Source organism: Cordyceps javanica, chromosome 4 (assembly GCF_051103115.1).
Source record: "Cordyceps javanica chromosome 4, complete sequence".
In the NCBI taxonomy this organism is placed as follows: Eukaryota; Fungi; Ascomycota; class Sordariomycetes; order Hypocreales; family Cordycipitaceae; genus Cordyceps; species Cordyceps javanica.
The window spans coordinates 1,446,835-1,464,875 of NC_139298.1; the positions used below are offsets into that span (position 1 = coordinate 1,446,835).

The following is an 18,041-nucleotide window of genomic DNA, read 5'->3' on the forward strand; positions in this document are numbered from 1 at the left end:
CCTGAATTAAGCAGGCATGACAGCTTCAATACGCCACAGCGTATCTGTGCACTGGCGCTTCTGTATAGGCATAATCACAGCACTTCTTCAGAGCGCATGAGTCAGTGACTTCCTCGGAAAATGCTGCGCCCAAGGCTCGCAGTTCGGCGGCAGATACGCCCTGCGCTGCCAATAAACTTGACAGCTAGTGCCAGGAAGAGACGAACCATATGCGCGAAGTCCCTAACAATACAGGCACAACCCTTGGCGACAAAGGCGCGACCGAGCCTCCCTTTCCTAACTCCCCCATCATCGGCTCCCACATCAGTGCGCTATTTTACTTCCACGCGCGGCGGATGGATCAGGCATGAGGTCAAGCTGGCTGCCCGCTACACGTTCACTCTTTGGGGCATGCTGGCCTCCGGCCTGGTCATTCTCTTCTTCGTCCAAGAGGAAATTCTCGAGCGCGAGCACCCTACACCGCACGAGTGGACGTACATGACGAGGAAATACCTACGCGACGCGAAAGAACTAAAGGATCCCAAAGATGGCAACATCCAATGGGCCAATTCCTTGGGACGAGCACGCAGTGCGCTGATGCGCCTGAGTGATCCGCAGAAGGACGGCGCTGGCTTAATCGCACTCTCCGATGTCACTGACCCCAAGCTTGAGGATCCAATCGAATTTGTTCCCTACGATATCGCCGCAAAATCAGAGGAGTGGCGTCGCGGCTACTTCGAAGCCTTGATGACGGCGGCCAAGACAGCGGAACATGTGGACGGCTGGGTACTCGACGTGACGCGCAACATGGTCTCACCTGCCAAATTCGTGATTGGGCCTTCGAATCCTAATCCGGTGCCAATTCCGCCAGGAGCGGCCCACGCGCCTCTAGAAGAGAATTGCGTAAACGCATTCCCCTCGGCGGACAGATGGTACATGAAAATTCTGGGCACTAAGGGCTTTACCGATCGACAGCGCATCGATGCTGCTTTGGAATATGCGAGCTTTATGGAATACAAGGGCCAAGCTGAAGCAGCGCGCAGCCTTCAAGAGCTGGCACTAAACGAGGCGACAAAGGGTATTGACGCTACCAAGCTCCCCTATGACGGCAAAACGCTGGCCCTGAAGGAGGGTGCCGAATCACCGTCGCTCAATCTTCTCGACGTCCTGAGCGCGATCGCAAACTCAAAGGCCCGTAGCGGCGACATTACCGGCTCGCTGCCTATGTACGTGTCGCTGCTCAAGGCCCGCCGTGAGCTCTCTGACCAGCGGCCGCCGGCGCCACGCCGCAACCGACCCGGTGATGTGTCGCTCTACCAGCGAGTACTTGATTTTGTCAAGCCGCCCGCTTACCCCTCGCCACCGCCTGACGGGACGCAGCCCCCCTGGCGCAGCGCCGAGGAGCGGTGCCAGGAGGCCTCTCTGCAAATTTACATTGGCGAGATCCTATATGCCACGTCGTCCAAAGAGGATGGCCTTTCATGGACCAGAGATGGCGTTGACCTCGCCGAGGAGCAGCTCCGCGCGCTCGGCACCGGCACCGGCGACGGTGCCACCACCAAGAGTTCCAGGAAGCTCTGCCGCGAGTGCTTAGGCGCTGGCCTCGACAACTGGCGCACTATGGTGTCGAGGCTGGCCGCGGTGGAGAGGTCCAAGGAGGCCGCCGCCGGCGCTGGGAACAAGTCTGGTATATTCTCATTTTGGGGCAGCACAAAGGAGCCTGAGAGTAGATGGGCGGCAGAGGAGGCAGTGGTGCAAGAGAGAGTACGCCGTACTAAAGAGCTCATGGAGGACGTGACTCCTCCGAAGGACTTTATTACCAATTGGTTCAAGGCCTAGACACCGAAACGGGCGATTGGAACACTGTATCTACTTGGTTCTTTGGTCATTGCAGAGACAAGACTGTATTTCTACCTAATACCTTATACCATAGCAAAACCCGCATCGAGCAAATAAAACAGTAGCTCAGCAAAGAGCATTGCACTGCTCACAGAAGTAAAGGAAGTTTCAGGGTACCTCGTCCCATGGCCTTACTGGTAGACTATTCCCGGCCATCTCTTCCTCCATGTCAAATTCCTCATCGCTGTCGGGCACGCTTCCATTCTTCTCGAAATATCTCCATCTGCGTAAAAGTCTCAACTCCTCCTGCAGTTTTTCCTCGTCCGCGGTACTTATGCTCGGCTTCTGATCTGGGGAGAGCGCATCCTACGCGCTCTCTACGTCCTCGGTCATTGCACGCTCGACAACGGTGACGGTGGGATTCTCATAGTTTGGAGTCTCCGCCACTTCATCGAGGTATGTGAGCCCGTGCTCCAGGGCGGCAACAAAGCAGAGCTCGTCATAACGTGACTCTCCTGAAGAATAGCAAGGGAAGCCAAACGCGGGCACCTGTTCTGCGTCATTGCCATCTGGTCCGGAAAGAGGTGTACCGAGTGGCGACTCAGACAATATGTAGCCTCGGGATCTCTAAGAAGGTCAAACGTTAGTGAATCTACCCGTCCCGGTGCATAATGGTACCCCACCTCTGCAAGAAACTTCCTCAGACCGTCCTGTTTCTGTTCATGGTAGAATGCAGGGCTGTAGAATACGGCGCTTTGGAGAGACGCGCCCCATTTTATCCACGTCTCTTCTTCATCCAGGAGAGAGACTATGACCTCACAACTGTCCCCTATAGCGATGATCGTAATTTTCGCATCTTTATTCGCGTACTGTGCAACAGCAGTGTTCAGGACAGTTCGTGCATGACATAGAGGGCTCTCGGATCCTGGAATGTCGTTGACTTCGGCATGATATTTGATCCCCATGTGGACCAAACTAGGCATCGAGAGGGCAGCACTGTCTGCTACAGTAACGGCCCTCTTGTGTTCTGGAGACCAGTATGACTCGCCCATATTGGCCAGAATCATTCCTACCGAGTCGTGGCGCTGCATGGCTTTCACGGCCCCAACCATGGTGCCCTTTTCGATGCCACCTGGACCACCGGCGATTCTACTAGCAACCATCCCAAGCTCCTTGGCGCATTCACCAAACACTACAATAATGCGCTTGGCATCTTTCAAATTCTCCGAAACGAAGATGTTGACGTGTTGAGATTCGGAACCTGGCTCGACTGGTGGTAGGGTAGTCTTGCGAAGTCCGAGAGACTCCAGCCGTTCGTGGACGATATTTTGAACAGCAGCTACGATGAATCAGCTAGTCATCTCTCTCGATTTAACATCATTTAAAGCTCTAACGTACCATGAAACTGGAATCGTTGACGGAGATTGACTCGCGGGTTTTTGTTCAAGAAATAGTTGAGGTAGTAGTCTGGGTTGGCGATGGAGCGTACTTCATCCGCTTCATTAACAAAATAGCTGTGCGTAGCTTTAGTAAACATCGCAAACCGTGAGTGCAGGCACAGAAAGAGTCAGAAAAGCCCACCCAAGCTCTTTTAATCCGGTCGGGAAATCAGCCTCACGAGGAAGGCCACACCAGTTGCGACGAAACATTTTAGTTGCGACCTTCGTCAGATAAAGGATGGAGGAGTGAAAATGGGGCATCGTGCAAAAGGAAGAAATACAGTGTTTGTATTTTGCGCAGTGCGCGTTTGATGCGTGGCGTAATATGCAGTGATCCGGCGGCTTCTCCGTATCACCACACCAGTTACCCATCAGATACATCCTGTAGCACGGTATTATTGTTTAAAACTACACGATAAAATCCTATCAATAGAAGTTTTCTAGTCCATTTACGCAAAACGCCAGGCTGAAGTGATAAAACTGCCGGCTTGAGGAATCATTTGTTCGAGCTCGGTTTGTACCGGCTGCGGAAAGCCTGGCTTATACTGAAGCGACTGCCAGCGCCGTGCATATGCGATGCTAGTGCTTCTTCCAAGGCAGACTGTGTGACGGAGGCATCTATGATTCGTTGTTAGCGTCATAACATGTAGGATTAAAACTAGAGAGCTTACCATCAAGATCACTAAAGCTACTTCCCATGCTTGGCGTTCCATCGCTGCCCTCATGAGAGGAAAGTTTCCCTTTGCCGGAAGGACTTCGCGCTGACTCGGCAGCACCATGGTTCGAGGATTGAGATTTTAGGCGGCGTGGGTTGTTTGACTCGGCGCCGAGGGCACCAGATCCCGCAGAAGAATCTGATGTTTGAGACTGGTGAATACGTCCCCGGGCGAGTTGCTTATTGCCTCGTCTGGTTGATGTACGGCTGTCTCCTCGCAACGTAGAGGCAAGGTCTGAGGCTGAATTATGGTCTGCAGTTGACTTATACGGCTGGAACGCTGGCTCAGATTCATCGTCTCCATCATCATCAACTTGAAATGCGGCGTCGTTTTCTTGATACCGAGGGGGCCGTCGGATAATTCGTGATTGTGCAGGACTAGACTCATCCTCAGAGGACTCTCCCGAAGTAGAGTCCGCAGGTCCCGGGGATACCACTCCGTCTCTACCAGGATCTTGATACACAACTGGCCTTGGGCTCGGTGCTGCGATGGGTAGAGATGACAAGCGGCGGCGACCGGCGGTCTCTGTTGCAGTGCGTGAGGGCAGCTGTTTGCTCTCTGGGCGCGGAGAGGAGCCAGCGATATCGCGAGAGGTTGTGTTGCCGGATCCGCCGCGGGAGATGGCAGGACGTATCGTTCCGTTATTTTCGTTGCGCGGCATGGGCGAATCGCGGCCGATAGGTTGTCCGAGTTGCGATCGTCGATCGGCAGCGGTGGAAGACTCTGCAGGGGGAACCGGTGACGGCGCGGCAGAGCCCTTGGCCGCTGCAGCCGCTTTACGTACTTGAGCCCTTACTTGCGAGGCATGCCTTTCCGTGAGGTACGCCACCTGCTTGAGAAGAAAGTCGACCGTAACATCGAATTTAGCTGCGCTGAGTTGAGTCAGTGGTAAAGCCGATGGGCAGGCTCAAGGTGGGGGCCTACATGTCATTCCCTGGTAAAATGTCAGCACAAAAATTTCGTATAGAATAATTTGAGGTTATACTGACAATCGATTTCTTTTTGTGTAGCGCTGGATAGAATGCGCCACAACGCTTCATCCTTTTCAGAATCCCAGTCAACCTAGCACATGATTAGGCACGCATCTGGGGTAGCCATGCGGCAAGCACCTTACCTGCGGGGGGTCAACGAAGTCCCCGCGTGGAATAGGGACCCGCACGTAGATTGTGTACTTGGGTTCAGTCATGATGGATGAATGTTTGTGAAGATGAAGAATGGAAGAAGCGGGCGAAGTTGGGGCGAAGATGAAGCTGAGTATCGATAACAGTATGTCACTGCCTGGCCCACAGCCCACGCTACTGGTGGGGGCAGCGATGGGTTTGTGAACTACTGATACTTACAGGCGAGCCTCAAAGGGTGGGAAAGGTAACCCATGACGACAAGTTCCGCCTTTTCCTCTTTGAGGATTTCGTCGTTGGAGAAACTGTTTGATGAATTCCAGAGTTCGTGTACGGGTGTCTCAGGGTCTCATCAGAAGGACAGGTTATAGTGACCGTTATACCGGGAGAGTGCGAAGAGTTGTAAAGGAAATGAACAGAACACAATAGGTTGTGAGCATACTCAGATCTCATCCTTTGAATTTCTCTGGTCCTCCTGTTGTAGGGTTCCCTCACTGTGCTGGGCTGCGCTTTGTGTCAGTATGACTGGTTTGGAGCGGCGGTAGTCTTGACAGCTTAGATGCGTGTATTTCGTTGCACATCGAGATTGCGTAATTATTCACCTCCTCAAAATCGGGTCCATATCGTGATAAATAGAGGGGGTAATTCTTTTTCATTACTACCAGATAATGTTGTCGCGCGTTGTGGTCGCCATATCAATGGACTAGAACAACCAAACAACGGAGAGTCAACGTGTTCAGCGAGAGCTCCGGTACTAAAGATGCAAAAATAAAGATACTTTGCTGTTTACTATTAATATCATGAACATTAAAGTTATATCCAGACCTTCATTCCGTACCTTACTACGTCAACCTTGTTCCTAGTACAGGGTAATAGCCGGAAACAGAAGCCAGTGTTTGCTTACCTAACCAGCGGAGATTTAAACAGAGGCAGACCCGAGGAATTGACTGCCCCGCGATGCCGCCCGCGGCTGGAAGCGGCGGCGGGGAGGCTCCAATTATTCCAAACCCAACTCTTCCAGCGTCGTCTTGCGCCAGCACTTGTACCGTGCAAAGTCAAGGTGGCAGCAACTACGGGCTGACGTCGTACAAAATTCGCTCATATACTCAGACTTCTGTCTGTGTTCGCAATATCTATCTATCGAAAGTCCTTGCACGCAGATAACGTGACATCATATGACGATATTGACCCCTCCACACGATTCGACCAGATCTAGCAACTGACAACATGGTCCTCTCGGAGCTGACAGCATCCGCTGCAGCCATGAAGTCGCTACACATAGGAGAAGCCGCGACAGCTAACACTACCATCTCCGCCGCTCCGTTGAAGAATCGCGCCGCGGAAAGCTCAAACCCTTTCATTCGTAGTTTCGAAGGTAGCCCCGTCGCGTGGCAACCATTGAACGACGAGACGGTGGAACGCGCAAAGAGTGAGGGCAAACTGTTGTTCCTGCACATTGGATACAAAGCTTGCCACTGTATGTATACAGCTCCTGTAAAATGCTACTTTATATACTAATTGTTGACATCAGACTGTCGGCTCATGTCGATCGAGTCATTCGCCAACGCCGAATGCGCTGCCGTACTCAACGATGCTTTTATCCCGGTTCTTATAGATAGAGAGTCTCGTCCCGACTTGGACACAATCTACATGAACTACGTACAGGCTGTTAGCAGAGTTGGGGGCTGGCCACTCAATCTTTTTGTCACACCAGAGCTTGAACCTGTTTTCGGTGGCACCTACTGGCCGGGGCCTAATGCTGCGCGCCGCGCACCTGATGAAAATGCCGAGGATGCTTTGGACTTCTTGACTATTGTCAAGAAAGTTCGGGACATTTGGAAAGAGCAAGAAGCGAGATGCCGAAAAGAAGCGACGGAAGTTTTGGCCCAACTGAGAGAGTTTGCGGCCGAAGGCATCCTGGGGACAAGACCGATTGCGCAAGCACAGACACTTGCGCCGTCAGGCTGGGCAGCACCCGTCCCGAGCGAGTCTGCGCGAGACCTCGATAAATCTGCTGCAGTATCAAGCGAACTTGATTTGGACCAACTAGAGGAAGCGTATACACATATTGCTGGCACTTTTGATCCCGTATATGGGGGCTTTGGTCTAGCTCCCAAGTTCTTAACCCCGCCGAAATTGCAATTTTTGCTCGGACTAAGCAATTCCCCGGGTGCTGTCCAGGACATTGTGGGTGAGGCAGAATGTACTCACGCCAAAGATATGGCGGTTGATACTCTACGAAAGATTCGAGATGGAGCGCTGCACGATCATGTCGGAGGTACCGGCTTTGCGCGCTGTTCTGTTACCCCTGATTGGACGATACCAAATTTCGAGAAATTGGTGGTGGACAATGCACAGCTTCTGCCCCTCTACCTTACGGCCTGGCACAGTGCTGGCGGACGAACAGTCAGCGAATTCTACGACATTGTCCTGGAACTAGCGACCTACCTGACATCCAATCCCATTCTGCGATCAGATGGCTTACTTGCATCCAGCGAAGCTGCTGACTCCTACGTCCGTAAAGGCGACAGAGATATGAAAGAAGGCGCTTTCTATCTCTGGACCAAGCGGGAATTCGAGAGCGTCATCGAAGCTGCCGAAAAAGGCGCCAGCCAAGTCGTTGCTGCTCACTGGGGAATCCAAGAAGATGGCAATGTCGATGAGCAGCATGATCCAAATGATGATTTCATGAACCAGAACATCCTGCGGGTTGTTAAGACCTCTGCAGAGCTGAGCAAACAGTTGAACATGCCCTTGGACAAGGTAGAGCAGTCTATTCGCACAGCCCAGAAGGAGCTCAAGGCAAGAAGAGAAAGCGAGCGAGTGCGCCCTGAAGTTGATGATAAGGCTGTCACTGGATGGAACGGCTTGGCGCTGTCTGCTCTCGCTAAGACGGCAGAAGCGCTGAAGACGGTAAATCCCGATATCAGTGCTAGATGCAGTTCTGTGGCAAGCAGCATCGCCTCTTCTATCCAAGGTCATCTTTGGGATTCTCAGGCCAAGGTGCTTTATCGGATCTGGACGGGGGAGAGGCACATCGAGGGATTTGCTGATGACTACGCGTATGCCATTCAAGGCCTGCTGGACCTATTTGACGCTACCGGAGACGAGACATTGATCGAGTTTGCTGATCATCTGCAACGTAAGATTTGATAGACTTTTGGGAAACTGGAAGAATGCATACTGATTTGAGAGACAGAGGCACAAGTATCGTACTTTTACGACCCCGCAGGCGGTTTCTTCACCACCACTGCCCAGTCGACCTTTGCTATTCTACGACTGAAGGACGGCATGGACACCTCGCTCCCATCCACAAACGCCGTCTCTGTTTCCAACCTGTACAGGCTGGGAACTCTCCTCGATGACGACATATTTACAGGCATGGCCCGCACCAGCATCAATGCCTTTGAGCCTGAGATGCTCCAGCACCCCTGGCTCTTCCCTGGTCTTCTTGGCGGTGTTGTCACGGCTCGTCTCGGTGCATCCAAGGTCCGTGGTGAGGATGTCAAGTATAAGGCGACGAGAGTAAAGGCGTAGAGCGCTGTGTTGTTGTAAGAACAGGGATATGAGTAAGACTGGCTCTTGTGATACTTGAAGTGTCTTTCCATTTTACTCTTTGCTGGTTTTCATATATACCTTTGGTAGACTCAACGTTTTTTCTGAGGGGGAGCAAGGCGTAGTCGCTAATGAATGGGGCGAGGGGAGTTTCCAATCATTCGTTTTCCGGGTAGAACAAAGCAGGAAATTATTGTTCAAACAAAGTCATGTATGGTGATGCGAGATCGAAAAGACTTGACAAAATTCACGTACTATATTCACATCAAGGGTATCTAATTTACAGAGGTGCAACGTTGGCTCAACCTCGATCCTTGTCCTTTTCTACCAGACTGTTACGGCATTTCTGGCCTCGATGGTCTTTTTGACTTGTTCTTTCATGAAGATTCTCGTCTTGATAATCTTTCTCCTGGTTAGGGCGGTTGGCGCGGCAAAATTTCTCGCGTATTTCTCCCTCACCGAGGTGACTCGGCGGCGCCACCGGTTCGGTTCATCAGCCCACTGAAAAAGTCGTGCAGTTGTTCATTGTCGTATTCCTTGGTGATGTTGGGCGCGGGTGCCGTCTCCTCCTCTGCGGCCTCTTCGTCGTCGGAGGCATTGTTTGCATTACGGTCCTAAGGGATATTCACGTCAGTTGTCAAGTTCTCGCGGTCGCAGATCTGCATCAAACTGCTCACCTTGAGCCGTTGCAGCATATCGTCGGCGTCAACCTGAATTCCACCCATGTTGAACTGCACGGGGCCGATGTGCTCGCTGATGGTCTTCTCGTCGTTAAAGTCGGCCCGTCTTGAGATGGTAGAAATGTTGTTGTCGGGTGTCTTATCCGGCGCTTTGGCTTTAAAGGCTTCGAGAATCTTGAGCTGCCTCTCGAGGAACTCTTGCGTGTCTTCGCTGTCCACGCCGACCGCGGCGCCACCACCCATGGCGCTTTCGACGACGGCCATGCCGCCGCTGTTAGGATCGCGACACCAGTCCTCGTAACGAGCGATGGCACTGTCCTCCTGCACGTACTTGCCTGTCTCGGAGGCTTCCGCTCGGGCCTGCTCCAGAGCTTCAAGACTTTGCAAAGTCGAGCCTAGCGGCAGTTTGATATCCTCAGCCCAGCCTTTTGAGGCTACCTCAGTATCAAAACTACCACCCAACACACGAATCTTGCCCCAGGAATCCCAGTTCGGTGGCACAACAATCTTGTCTCTGTCGATGACGTTATGCTTTAACGGTTGACGCTTGAGTAATGACGTGATGCCAAGCGTAGAATGGATGAGAGAGGGTAGTTGAGAAGGAATATTCTGGCTTGTGTAAATAAGTGAGCCGCCATCTGCAAGAGTGTTAGATTTCATCTTGCGACTGAAGAAAATATTGTACGTACGGCGCAGCAGCACAGTTCTTAAAAATTGGAGAACTGTATCAAAGTCGGGCTCTTTCCAGCCTTGATTTCTTTCAAGAAAGTCGATTTTCTGGGCCTGTGAACGTTTGAGCAATGCGTCTAGAATTGACAAAAGCGGAAATGACCAACATTTTGGCAGACTACACAAAGAGGTAGTCCCAGGGGCTCGGTCCATTCGCCTGGTCCCAAAGGCAGAGAGCCGTCGCTGTCAACTGCGGTTGCTGATGGCGTGCCGTCCAGGTTTGTGGAGCTGCCGCCACGGCCGCGCTCTCTCCAAGATGACATCGTATCTTCCATCTCGCTGCGTGCCTCCGGAGATGTGTGGCCCATCACCTCTTCTAAGACCTGGATCCAGCTCCATATCTGCCTGAGCCAGAGATGGGGTTGCGCCCAGTCCAGTAGTATGACCAGGGCAGTATTCGGTATCGTTTCTGGAGTGAGAAGTGGCGATACTAGCGAAGCGAACTCGCCTGAGGGCTGCGAAAGCAGGTACAGCGACACACGAGCGAGAATATCTAATCAATATTAGTCATACTGTCCCAACCATAGAGATGAAGCAGGCCTCCTGACCGTCTTGATCTGCGTCCAGCACGTCATAATATGTATAACCTAGCGCGAAGTTGTTGGCAACCGGTGGCATCTTTTGCCGCCCAGAGTTGCGACCATCTTGGTCAGCCGAGAGTGCTTCGAGGAATCCTCTTTGTGCGTCCGTGCCGCCGCCTGCACCTGTGTTAGCTTCCCGAATGGTAAAGTAAGCGCCGCTTGGGAAGACAGCCTACCCAGTATCAGTAGATTCTTCTCTGGAAGCCGCTTGCCGCTAGCGACCGATTCCAACATCGACGTCCACAGGTTCCTCTTTGGTTCACCATTGCGAGCATCAGCGTCGCCTGACCCAGCGGTGTAGGTGGACGCCCGCTCCGTTTTTGTCGCCATGCTACCGCAGAGCGATAATGTCTAAAGTGTCCGTCTCGAAAAAGAAGATTTGAATGTCGAGAAGATATGTACCTCAGTTGAAGAGCCGCACACGACTAGATTGGCGAATGGTGTGCACGTCGTAGAGTTGTAAAGGTACTAATCAGGGGCCCTCTATGACGACGAGCCGTGCATGGTGGCCTCGCGTTTTCTTTGCAGGGGAAGCAGCAGCTATCAGTTTTGTAATGCGCCCGCACGGTTCGATAAATCCAGGCCAGGATCCAGGCTGCGAGACTGTGACTTCGAACCGCTCGTACTGAGGATTGCGATTGTCGATTTTGGATTGTAGGGAGCCTTGGTTGGCCGCCGGTCCGGAAATTGACCCGCGCCAGTGCCAGGGTGTGACGCGCGCCAAAGAGCTTGCACCTGCGTCGTGGAGCGAGCTTGATTTAAAAAGTGGACCGCTGCCCGGCTTGCGACAAACTTGGATCTTAAAACACAAAGCTCAAGAGTTGAATTACGCTAAGATGAACCAAATACGAGCAATCCAGGCGCTGAACAAGAAGGAGATTGAAAATGGGATGTAAGTTGAAACATGATAAGGTATTGTACATTCTGGCAACTAAGCAGGTCTCTCAGCTCCCCCGAAGCCTCGTGGCATACCGACTACCGGGATACAGCGTACGTTTACTTTGGTGGCCTGCCGTACGAGCTCTCCGAAGGCGATATCATTACAATATTTTCGCAATTTGGCGAGCCCGTATTTCTGAAGCTCGTGCGCGACAAGGAAACGGGCAAGTCCAAGGGATTCGGCTGGCTCAAGTACGAGAACCAAAAGAGCACTGATCTTGCGGTGGACAATCTCGGCGGTGCAGAAGTCGGAGGACGCCTTGTACGTGTGGACCATGCTAGGTACTCGATGCGCGACGACGAAGACCAAGACGAGTTCAGGGTTGGCTGGGAGGACCTCCAGCGCAAAGAGGGCAAGCCGCTGTCCGAAGACGAAAGCAGCGAAGACGATACGCCACAACGGCCCATGTTGCAGGAAGAGCGCGATCTAGCCAAATTAATACATGACCATGACGACGATGACCCAATGAAGGCGTTCCTCATCGAAGAGAAGAGAAAGGAGGTGGACGGAGCCCGCGAGAGAGCTGAAAAGAAGGAATCAAGACAAAAGCACCGATCCCACAGGTCCCACAGTACTAGGCATAGCGACGGTGAGAAGAGAAGGTCTCGACGTGACAATCATGATTCTGAGCGGCGACATCACCATCGGAGCGACCATCGCAGTGACAGACACCGCGACGGAGCCGAGGAGCACCATCGAAGCAGTAGGCACGACAGCGAACCGAACGAGTCTAGATCGCGGCGTAAGGACGAAGGTGAAAAAGGGCGGGATCATGACAGGAGCCGCGGGCGGCGCTACCGAGAAGGAGACGACGAACGCCGGCACAGGAGACACGCAGGCGGAGACGATGAAACAGATAGGGACTATAAGCGCAGAAGACGCAGCCGCTCTCCGAGACGCAATCAAGATTAAGGAACGCAATACGAATATCCAATATAGCAATCAAATCGCACCAGTCGCTGAAAATTGCCCCTAGTGGCCAGGCGTTCAAGACTCACTTCACATATTTACTTGATTATGTATTTCCAAGGTATCGTTTCCAACCTTCCCTTGTGCAGTATCGTTTGCCGTCTTCTCCTTCGGTGATGGCAAACTTTTCCCATCGAGCATCTTGTCCTGCCCCGATCACAACGAGACTGTCATTGCTTGTCCAGCCAATGACACCTTTGCAAAGTCTCGTTGTCCCTAATGTCGAGGCCTCGGAAAACGGAATTCCGCCAATCATTCCCTCATCGCCTGCCTCGAAAGGTGCAGAAGCAAAGGAGTAGACGTCAGAGAAGACGCGCGGCATAAGAGGAATCTTACCTAGAATGCCCCATTTGCCAGGATCTGACTCGTTGCCGCTACTGAGCTGTTGACTGCGATGTGGCGCTGTACGTCGCGGGTGAGGGATGTCGAAGATATGGAGTGTAGACTTATCAGAGGTGCAAGCTAGGTAGTCTCCGGGTGGAGAGAAGGCTAAGGAATAAATAGTGGCAGGGTCTATGCCCCGACGCAGCTCGGCAACCTTTGCACAGTTGCTGGTAGAGTAGACGCGAATCAAGGTGCCTGTCTCACTGGCACTAGCGAGAAGCTCACCGTCCGGACTGAGCTGGATAGCCTTGAGAGCGGAAGAGTGAGCTGGAATGATGCTGACATTGCCGGTGGCGAGCTCGACGAGCTGGATCTGGCCAGCGGTGCGGCCCGGGAAGGCAAGCTTTTTGTCCGACATGCAGCACAGCCCGGCGAGGTTGTCTGCCGTTTCGTACACATGCAGTAGGTTGGGAGGCTTGGAAAAAGAGTAGACGCGAACGCTGCTCTGAAGCACCACGGCTATGCGCTCGCGGCCAAGCTGGACACCCCGGACGGAGCTGAGGGCGGCAATTTCTAGCGCCGCCTTTCCCTTCATATCATCCCATATTATTGCCTGGCCAAGGCTGTCAGCACTAAGCACTAACAGTATTGTAATTTGGATGCGAATATAACGAACCTTGTTCATGGCAAATTTTGGAGAGCGCCCGCCTCCGACAAGTGCCAGGTAATTTGTCATGCCCATCATTCGTACCAGGCCAATACCAGCATTGAAATCTACAAGTCGTCAGCTTGAAGCCCAACGGCATGGAGGAAGGCGCACGATACCTCTTGATGCCTTTAAGAGACATGATTTTGTGTGGAAGACTGTACGTGTAAGCGTGGGAATGTAAGTGGGTAGCGAGCGAAGCGTCGCCGCAATACATACTGCAGATGCCTGATTCGAGGCCGACGGCGAAGCAGCTGGCATCGTTGTTGAACGAGACAGACAGCACGGCCGTTGGGCTTGATGACTCTATGGGTGGTCGAACGTTCATTGTGATGAGCTGAGACTGCCGCTATACACGGCAAGTAAAGGTGAAGGAGGGATGCAGCATATGGTAGGTAGGTAGGCACTCTCAGCAGTAGCTGGCCATGATGGCTGCGCTGAGTCCGTCTGAAACGAGCAGCGGTGCGGCCAGCCAGCGCTGAGCGACGAGATGCAGCGACCTCGCAGGTCTCTGTAGAAGAAAGAAGGTGCTTGAAAGAGGGAGAGTAAAAATGTGAAGAGTGGTCAGCTCGGATAGAACCGCGTGAAGTGGACAGAGAGTGCGGCGTTGGTGTGAGATGTTGGTGGTGGTGGTGGTTGCTGATGCCGCCTGGATGCTGGCTGGCTGCAGTGGTATTTGTGCGGGGTGGCGCTGGCGCTGGCGGGTCAGGAGCAGGCGCTAAAACAACACCTGCCTGCAAGCTTATTACCCACGGGCGAAGTATGCCTACCTAGGCTATAGCGAGGTCTGCTCCCTGCAACGACACAATTTCAGGGTAAGGCAGCTGACAGGCGCTGGGACACCCTGGCCAGCTGGATGCCCCGCTGTAGGCCCCTGATGGAAGCCTGCGGCTGAGCCGATCCGTCCTTGACCCGGTGACACCCCCATTGATGGCTCCCACCAACCAGGTCGACGATTCTCGTCAGGGCAGGTAACAAGGCCATTCTGGGCTAGCGGCGTCGATGTTGCCCTACATCCATCACCCTCTACATCGAACAACGGCCCCATCATCACGCCTCACGTACCTCATGGCATCCCTCGAACCAGCACATTTATACCTCTCGGCCGACGTCTGTCAACTTGATACAAGGCTGCTTCCCCGGATACCTCACCCCACTTCACCTCGGTATTGCCACGGATACCAATACAGTACTGGCCGCAGCATGCCGGCATGGCCATCGTTAGTCTCGCACTAATCCTTGATTGATATATAGGTACGTACGTGCTACTGCATCTGCGACCTTGAGACAAAGCCCCAAGCCGGCCTTGTTCCGTTGCCAGTGCCAGGGATCACGAAGGAGATCCAACTCTAACATTGCATGTTTGTCGTACGCTGGCTGACCACGCCCTGACTCTCAGTATCTAGGTATGTATGTAGTCACGGTTCTCAGGCTCGGACTGCCCCAGTAATGTCGCAACTTTATTTATCGCGCTGTTTCGATGACTTGCTGACGAGCGAGGCTAACACTCCGCCTAGTCCCCCCCCGCTTGCCACCAGCACGCCATGGCAATACTTGTATCGCAATAATGGAGAGCAATTCCTCGAGGGCTGCCCGTAGCCGCTTATCCTGTAGCGAGTGTCAACGCAGGAAGCAAAAGGTAGGATAACGACCGGGTAGATTCGAAGGCCGTGGGCAGACCAACGCCAGCACACGACTGCCATGTCCCACGCCATGGTAAAATTTGTCAACGCAAGTACATTGACGCTAATGACGGTTTGTACAGTGCAACAGGGAATGGCCGTGCAATCACTGTTTGAAGCGTAAAGTCGCGGACAAGTGCCGATTTGCGTTGCCCGCCGCGAATGCGGCAGCCGAGCCACCAGCTGTGTCAGATGCCCGCAAGCGACAGGCCAGCCCGGATGAAGAGGACAACGTTGTTCACCCTCCTGATACCGACTTCCAGCCTGGGACTTTGGGCTACAACACAGCAGACCTGCTCGCCAGCCTCGGCCTCGAAGACAAGGCATGCGTGCTCAAGACCCCTCCTAACACGGTTATAGAGACTAAATGCCAAGACAGAAAGATGCTCCGGAAGACAACCAGTACTGGACGGACTTAGCTTCATGTGCCGTGCTGGGACGCGCATTCAAGGACTTTCCGAAGCGGCACTGGGTTGGTAAGTGTTGTCCCTCGGCCTGTGCCCCTCGCCGCATGCCTCACTGATTATCATAGACTCGCTGCTTCGAATATTCTTCAACAACGTCAACAACCAGTTCTATATTTTGTACCCGGCTGCCTTCTTTGACGAATATCAGAACTGGTGGACTAGGGTGCAAGAAAACAGGCCCGTGGCTCTCCAATTTACCGCCCTCCTCTTTACTGTTTGTGCGTGTTCCATTCAGCATGCGGACGTATCTCTCAAAGCCGTAATTGAACGAGATATGGGTGAGAATACGGAAATCTTGTCAGAAAAGTACCATAACCTCGCACGAGAACTGGGTAGTGTGGTGCCACCTGGGTACAGCCATCTGCACAGTTGTCAGAGCATGCTTCATTCTTCGTATTGGTACATCTCACAAGGCAAATACCCAGAAGCATGGCATGCGCTCAGTGCTGCTGCTCGGGAGTGCCAAATACTTGGTGTGTTTTGAAGTCGTCGTAGGAGGTGACTTACTAATTTCAATTTACCACAGTACGGGAGAAAGACCAAGCCTTCCACCAGCTGCCTTCTTTTGAACGAGAAATGAGGCGCAGGTTATGGTGCATCATCCAGATACTGGATTGGTGAGTGATGTACTCAGAGCTCATGCATATCGAAAACGTACTGATGGCATCATAGGCAAATATCTGCTGGTCTGGCCCGTCCCACCATTGTTAATTGGTCCGCTGTTGAAGTCGTGCTTCCAGCCCTCACGATGGAGGCATTCTCACCATCACCGATGCTGCATATGAAGATACAATCACAGCTAATCTCACAGCTGGCTGTTACGTACCCAAATGACAAGGACAATCTAGAACCGAGCAGAATATGCCAGTACCAAGCCACGGTAGAGGCCTGGGCAAGAGCTTTCCCCCGGGTCTACGCTTTTGACAACCCAGACACGTCTAAAGACGCAGCAAACCCTTGGATCATCTTCAACAGATTTTACCTGTATACAATGGCATATTTTCTGCTTCTTGCCGCCATCCGACCTGTCATGCTGAAAGGATATACTTCCGCGCTGTCAGAAGAAGAACAAAGCATTTGCTCAGATGGAATCAGATATTGTGCGAAGAATATAAGAGTTGGAGTTCTCTGGGCCGATCATGTCGACCGACATGGTGGAGGCTACCATTTTATGATCAGTTCGGTCTTCGATACGGTTGTTCTTCTATGCACGTGCATAATGAAGGATGTGGAAAACACAATGACCAAAGAAGACGAAGTATATGAGGAACTCGATAATGCCGTGTCCTTGTTTGCTCGACTGGCGCATACATCTTCGATTGCAAAGTTTGCTTTCGGCAATGCGTCTCAGCTGACATCTAAGCTGCAGCGCCCTAATGGAGCGCGCAAAATGCAAAAGCGACAAAAGACCGATACCTCAACGGCGTCGCCGAAACCAACGACTTCAGCGGGCGGCCTTGCTGCAGCTCGAAGTCCTGGTTTGGCTGAAGAAACGGGCTCCGAAACATCACCAGAACAACTCAGCAGAGACCATTCAACGCCAGGGAGTACGTCGGATAGCTGGCAAGGATCTACCAATGACTTGCGAGGGACGTCTTCTGTTGGTGTTGGCGACCCTAATCCGCCGAGTTTCGGCGCCATCGACGGGTCATTATCCCCTTGGCCGATAGACAGCTACGACGAGATGACAGCTGCACACGAAACGGCTGCTATTGGCGGTGACTTTGCATTTACGCTTGAGGAGCAGACGTCAGATGATACGAACCAAACAATGTATCTTGACGACTTCGCGGCATTGTGGGACTGGGATGCCCTTGGCCTTGGAACTTATCCGCTAGGAAAACAAAGCGACTTTGGAAACTAAAATGCGTCAATATGAGTAATGATATTATATTTTTTCGGCATGGTGCTAATGCGAGTGAACCCGATATTGTCTGAGACATGTTAGTCGTGCATAGCCTCTCGTTATCGAATGTAACTCGAGCAGAGGTGATCACCGCCGCATGGCTGGTCGAACCAACTCGCAATTCTCAAAGCTAATCAATCGTCTATGACTTTAGTCCTGATTGTCCCGTATTCGGAATACCTCATACCCTAGTTCCCCTCGTGATAATTGCAACAGTCTTCATCTGCCTACTTGCCGCACACAACGAGTCATTGCTAGTTCGAACATTGCCGAGGCCCGCCAGCATCAATGTGGTGCCGTCGCCACGCTAGTCGTGGCGGAGGCGGAAATGGCAGCCTTCACAAGCTCTGCGGGGGGAAACGTGCATCGAGGCCCCAGACCCCAATTTCTGGGCTTGAGGATGACAGCGCT

The 18,041-nt window shown here is 52.6% G+C and overlaps 7 protein-coding genes across 7 annotated transcripts; 4 read left to right on the forward strand and 3 right to left on the reverse strand.

Moving 5' to 3' along the window:
• Positions 1-390: 390 nt before the first annotated feature.
• Positions 391-1,818, forward strand: V2A60_006316 (uncharacterized protein; the record flags this gene model as incomplete). The annotated part of the gene is made up of 1 exon (XM_083257610.1): positions 391-1,818. The coding sequence occupies one exon, from the start codon at positions 391-393 to the stop codon at positions 1,816-1,818; it is 1,428 nt and encodes a 475-aa protein (XP_083113736.1).
• A 366-nt stretch (positions 1,819-2,184) lies between these two features.
• V2A60_006317 (uncharacterized protein) lies at positions 2,185-5,159 on the reverse strand (the record flags this gene model as incomplete). Its single annotated transcript, XM_083257611.1, has 8 exons — positions 2,185-2,445; positions 2,502-3,157; positions 3,217-3,332; positions 3,779-3,875; positions 3,929-4,845; positions 4,898-4,907; positions 4,963-5,035; positions 5,088-5,159. 8 exons carry the CDS (start codon positions 5,157-5,159, stop codon positions 2,185-2,187), a joined length of 2,202 nt encoding a protein of 733 aa, XP_083113737.1.
• Positions 5,160-6,318: 1,159 nt separating this feature from the next.
• Positions 6,319-8,628, forward strand: V2A60_006318 (thioredoxin domain-containing protein; the record flags this gene model as incomplete). The annotated part of the gene is made up of 3 exons (XM_083257612.1): positions 6,319-6,568; positions 6,623-8,233; positions 8,291-8,628. The coding sequence occupies 3 exons, from the start codon at positions 6,319-6,321 to the stop codon at positions 8,626-8,628; spliced, it is 2,199 nt and encodes a 732-aa protein (XP_083113738.1).
• Positions 8,629-8,970: 342 nt separating this feature from the next.
• Positions 8,971-10,966, reverse strand: V2A60_006319 (dynein light intermediate chain-domain-containing protein; the record flags this gene model as incomplete). Its single annotated transcript, XM_083257613.1, has 7 exons — positions 8,971-9,055; positions 9,106-9,260; positions 9,324-9,964; positions 10,016-10,109; positions 10,163-10,548; positions 10,604-10,753; positions 10,813-10,966. 7 exons carry the CDS (start codon positions 10,964-10,966, stop codon positions 8,971-8,973), a joined length of 1,665 nt encoding a protein of 554 aa, XP_083113739.1.
• A 506-nt stretch (positions 10,967-11,472) lies between these two features.
• Positions 11,473-12,552, forward strand: V2A60_006320 (IST3 family RNA-binding protein; the record flags this gene model as incomplete). Its single annotated transcript, XM_083257614.1, has 3 exons — positions 11,473-11,528; positions 11,585-12,090; positions 12,149-12,552. The coding sequence occupies 3 exons, from the start codon at positions 11,473-11,475 to the stop codon at positions 12,550-12,552; spliced, it is 966 nt and encodes a 321-aa protein (XP_083113740.1).
• Positions 12,553-12,591: 39 nt separating this feature from the next.
• Positions 12,592-13,903, reverse strand: V2A60_006321 (phosphatidylinositol-3,5-bisphosphate binding protein HSV2; the record flags this gene model as incomplete). The annotated part of the gene is made up of 3 exons (XM_083257615.1): positions 12,592-13,482; positions 13,546-13,643; positions 13,795-13,903. 3 exons carry the CDS (start codon positions 13,901-13,903, stop codon positions 12,592-12,594), a joined length of 1,098 nt encoding a protein of 365 aa, XP_083113741.1.
• A 1,373-nt stretch (positions 13,904-15,276) lies between these two features.
• On the forward strand, positions 15,277-17,588 carry V2A60_006322 (fungal specific transcription factor domain-containing protein; the record flags this gene model as incomplete). The annotated part of the gene is made up of 6 exons (XM_083257616.1): positions 15,277-15,291; positions 15,341-15,580; positions 15,637-15,733; positions 15,790-15,942; positions 16,251-16,341; positions 16,397-17,588. 6 exons carry the CDS (start codon positions 15,277-15,279, stop codon positions 17,586-17,588), a joined length of 1,788 nt encoding a protein of 595 aa, XP_083113742.1.
• Between the last annotated feature and the right edge of the window lie 453 nt (positions 17,589-18,041).